General features: G+C 44.6%; 1 protein-coding gene across 1 annotated transcript; it reads left to right on the forward strand.

The window, feature by feature from the left end:
• The first annotated feature begins 1,292 nt into the window (after nt 1-1,292).
• Nucleotides 1,293-3,725, forward strand: LOC123741852 (NLR family CARD domain-containing protein 3-like). Its single transcript, XM_045716080.2, has 2 exons — nt 1,293-1,515; nt 1,930-3,725. The coding sequence occupies exon 2, from the start codon at nt 2,340-2,342 to the stop codon at nt 3,723-3,725; it is 1,386 nt and encodes a 461-aa protein (XP_045572036.2). The 5' UTR covers nt 1,293-1,515; nt 1,930-2,339.
• Nucleotides 3,726-4,332: the final 607 nt, after the last annotated feature.

Raw genomic sequence — 4,332 nt, forward strand, 5'->3', positions numbered from 1 at the left:
GCCTGGATTAGGACCTGCGCCGCTTCCTGTGTGAGGCAGGGTCGTACTCTGCGAATGTTGTAGAGCATGAACCTACAGGATCGGGTCACCGCCTTGATGTTGGTGGAGAACGACAGGGTGTTGTCCAGGGTCACGCCAAGGCTCTTAGCACTCTGGGAGGAGGACACAAGGGAGTTGTCAACCGTGATGGCGAGATCATGGAATGGGCAGTCCTTCCCCGGGAGGAAGAGCAGCTCCGTCTTGCCGAGATTCCGCTTGAGGTGGTGATCCGTCATCCACACTGATATGTCTGCCAGACATGCAGAGATGCGATTCGCCACCTGGTTGTCAGAAGGGGGAAAGGAGAAGATTAATTGTGTGTCATCTGCATAGCAATGATATGAGAGACCATGTGAGGATATGACAGAGCCAAGTGACTTGGTGTATAGCGAGAATAGGAGTGGGCCAAGAACAGAGCCCTGGGGGACACCAGTGGTGAGAGCACGTGGTGCGGAGACAGATTCTCGCCACGCCACCTGGTAGGAGCGACCTGTCAGGTAGGACGCAATCCAAGCGTGCGCGGTGCCGGAGATGCCCAGCTCGGAGAGGGTGGAGAGGAGGATCTGATGGTTCACGGTATCAAAGGCAGCAGATAGGTCTAGAAGGATGAGAGCAGAGGAGAGAGAGTTAGCTTTAGCAGTGCGGAGAGCCTCCGTGACACAGAGAAGAGCAGCCTCAGTTGAATGCCCAGTCTTGAAACCTGACTGATTAGGATCAAGAAGGTCATTCTGAGAGAGATAGCAAGAGAGCTGGCCAAGGACGGCGCGTTCAAGAGTTTTGGAGAGAAAGGAAAGAAGGGATACTGGTCTGTAGTTGTTGACATCGGAGGGATCGAGTGTAGGTTTTTTCAGAAGGGGTGCAACTCAAACAAAACATTACCTCTGTGTGTGTGTGTGTGTGTGTGTGTGTGTGTGTGTGTGTGTGTGTGTGTGTGTGTGTGTGTGTGTGTGTGTGTGTGTGTGTGGGTGTGTGTGTGTGTGTGTGTGTGTGTGTGTGTGTGTGTGTGTGTGTGTGTCCTCATGTTTTGTCCACAGAAACCAACTTGAGAGATCAGAGTCAGAGATTCTCAGTGGTCAGTCTTCCCAGAGTCATCAAACAGACCTGGACTCCATATTCAGTGTATGTGGTCCTTTTATGTACATTTGTATTTGTTTACCTCAAATAAAGTTGATCGTCAATCATTCATTAACATGTTATTGAGAAAGCATTTATTCTCTTGCTTAACTTATTTACGTTATTTATTTCAGTTGCTTGAAGAGAATATTATGACATTTGTGAGGAATGAGCTGAAGATATTCAAGAGGATTCTTAGTCCAGAACTCCCAGAAGGCTTTGAGAGTCAGAAGCAGGATAAGGAAGTTGTGGATGCTGAAGATGGGAAGCAGGAGAGCAGTTCCAGAGAGGGGGCTCTGAAGATCACACTGCACTTCCTGAGGAAAATGAACCAGAAGGAGCTTGCTGACACACTGGAGAAAAGTAAGAGCTGTCTGCCTCATGTTGAATTCTGTTTCATAACAAACAATTAAAAGCTGTAGCTAAAGTACAGCTAAAGTAGCCATGTAACACAATGATATTGTAAAAGCCTTAACACAACACCTAGTGACCTCATCAAGTAGCAGCAGGGATGTGTTGATTAATTTAGACAGAGGAGAGACAGAGGAGAAAGATAGAGAGAGAGATAGACAACATTAATGATACCATCAATAATATGAATAATATGAATATAATCAGTCACTCCAGTGTGTAATGCATTATATAATCATTTACACATTTATACAGTCAGTTAAGGGAATAAATTATTATAATGTACAACTTTATAACAGTCCTACAATACTGTAGGCATTAAAACAGACATAATATTAATATCCTCTGTGTTATTTCTTCATTCAGATGAGCTTGCTGTGATTTGCCAAAGTGAACTCAAATCTAATCTAAAGAAGAAATGTCAATGGGTATTTGAGGGGATCGCTAAACAAGGAAACCCAACACTTCTTAATAAGATCTACACAGAGCTCTACATCACAGAGGGTGGAACAGGAGAGGTCAATAATGAACATGAGCTGAGACAGATTGAGACAACAACCAGGAAACAAGCAAGACCAGAGACTGCAATCAAATGTAACGACATCTTCAAACCCTTAACTGGACAAGACAGACTTATCAGAACTGTGCTGACAAAGGGAGTCGCTGGCATTGGATAAACAGTCTCTGTGCAGAAGTTCATCCTGGACTGGGCTGAAGGAAAAGCAAATCAGGATGTCCAATTTGTATTTTCATTCCCTTTTCGGGAGCTGAATTTGATGAAAGGGGAAAAACACTCTTTGATTGGACTTTTCAATCACTTCTCAATGGAAACCAAAGAATCAAGAATCTCCAACTATGACAAGTACAAAGTTCTGTTCATCTTTGATGGTCTGGATGAGTGCCGACTGCCCCTCGACTTCCAGAACAACAAGATCTGCTGTGACGTCACAAAGTCAACCTCAGTGGATGTTCTCCTGACAAATCTCATCAAGGGAAATCTGCTTCCCTCTGTTCTCCTCTGGATAACTACCCGACCTGCAGCAGCCAATAAGATCCCTTCAGAGTGTGTTGACCAGGTGACAGAGGTACGAGGGTTCAATGACCCACAGAAGGAGGAGTACTTCAGGAAGAGATTCAGTGATGAGGACCTGGCCAGCAGAATCATCTCACACATAAAGACTTCAAGGAGCCTCCACATCATGTGCCACATTCCAGTCTTCTGTTGGATTTCTGCAATAGTCCTTGAACACATGTTGAAACATAAGAGAGAAGAGATGCCCAAGACTCTGACTGAGATGTACATTCACCTTGTGGTGTTTCATACTAAACAGAAGAATGAAAAGTATCTTGGGAAAGAAGAGACAGGTCCAGACTGGAATAAAGAGAGCATTCTGTCACTGGGAAAACTGGCATTTCAACAGCTTGTGAAGGGCAATCTGATTTTCTATGAAGAAGACCTGAAAGTGGCTGGCATTGATGTCAATGAAGCCTCAGTGTACTCAGGATTGTGCACACAGCTCTTTAAAGAGGAATGTGGTCTGTACCAGGACAAGGTGTACTGCTTCGTGCATCTGAGCATTCAGGAGTTTCTGGCTGCTGTATATGTGTTCCTCTCATTCATCAACAACAATGAGAATCTAATGGACAAACCTCAATCAACGTCCAGGAACCTTTTTGCTCTGTTCAGAAACAAGCCTGAAGTTACTTTCTACAAGAGTGCTGTGTATAAAGCCTTACAAAGTGAGACAGGAAACCTGGACCTTTTCCTCCGCTTCCTTCTGGGCCTCTCACTGGAGTCCAATCAGAAGCACTTACGAGGTCTACTGACAATGACAAGAAGAAGCTCACAGAGCCATGAAGAAACAGTCAAGTACATCAAGGAGAAGATCAGGGAGAATCCCTCTCCAGAGAGGTGCATCAATCTGTTCCACTGTCTGAATGAACTGAATGACCGTTCTCTAGTGGAGGAGATCCAAAGCTACATGAGCTCAGGAAATCTCTCAGAAGCCAAACTGTCACCTGCACAGTGGTCAGCTCTGGTCTTTGTGTTGCTGACATCAGAAAAGGAGGTGGATGTGTTTGACCTGAGGAAATACTCCAGATCAGAGGAAGGTCTTCTGAGGCTGCTGCCAGTGGTCAAAGCCTCCAGAGCTGCTCTGTGAGTACATCAAATTACATTTAAGTACTAATCATCAGGAAGAAATGTTCAGTTTAGAGAAAAATATGTATTATTGAAAAACATATTGAGTCAACGCATTGGTGTTCACATTAGTATAACAATTTGACCATACATTTATAGGAGACGGAAGATTAATCCACATGTTGTTTGGGAGAATGAACCAAATGCATCTGCCATTGTCCTTCTACACTACTGGTGTTAAAATAACAGTGTGTTTGTGAAATCATGATGATCTCTTTGTCAGGCTGTCAGGCTGTGGAGTTACAGAGAAAGGCTGTGCTTCTCTGGCCTCAGCTCTGAGGTCAAACCCCTCACACCTGAGAGAGCTGGACCTGAGCTACAATCACCCAGGAGACTCAGGAGTCAGACTGCTCTCTGCTGAACTTGAGGATCCACACTGCAGATTGGAGAACCTCAAGTTTGTAGAGGGTTTACGTCAATGTTCATATCAGACATGTTTGATTTATCAGGCTAGTTAAGACAAACATTCTTCAACCACTTGGACAAAGTTATATGCTGTCTATGTGCGCGTGTGTGTGTGTGTGTGTGTGTGTGTGTGTGTGTGTGTGTGTGTGTGTGTGTGTGTGTGT

The sequence above is a fragment of the Salmo salar genome, chromosome 03 (genome assembly GCF_965601325.2).
Source record: "Salmo salar chromosome 03, fSalSal1, whole genome shotgun sequence".
Classification (NCBI taxonomy): Eukaryota; Metazoa; Chordata; class Actinopteri; order Salmoniformes; family Salmonidae; genus Salmo; species Salmo salar.

Excerpts from the sequence above, each read along its gene's own strand:
- LOC123741852 (XM_045716080.2), top strand. The coding sequence starts at position 2,340 with ATGAAAGGGGAAAAACACTCTTTGATTGGACTTTTCAATCACTTCTCA.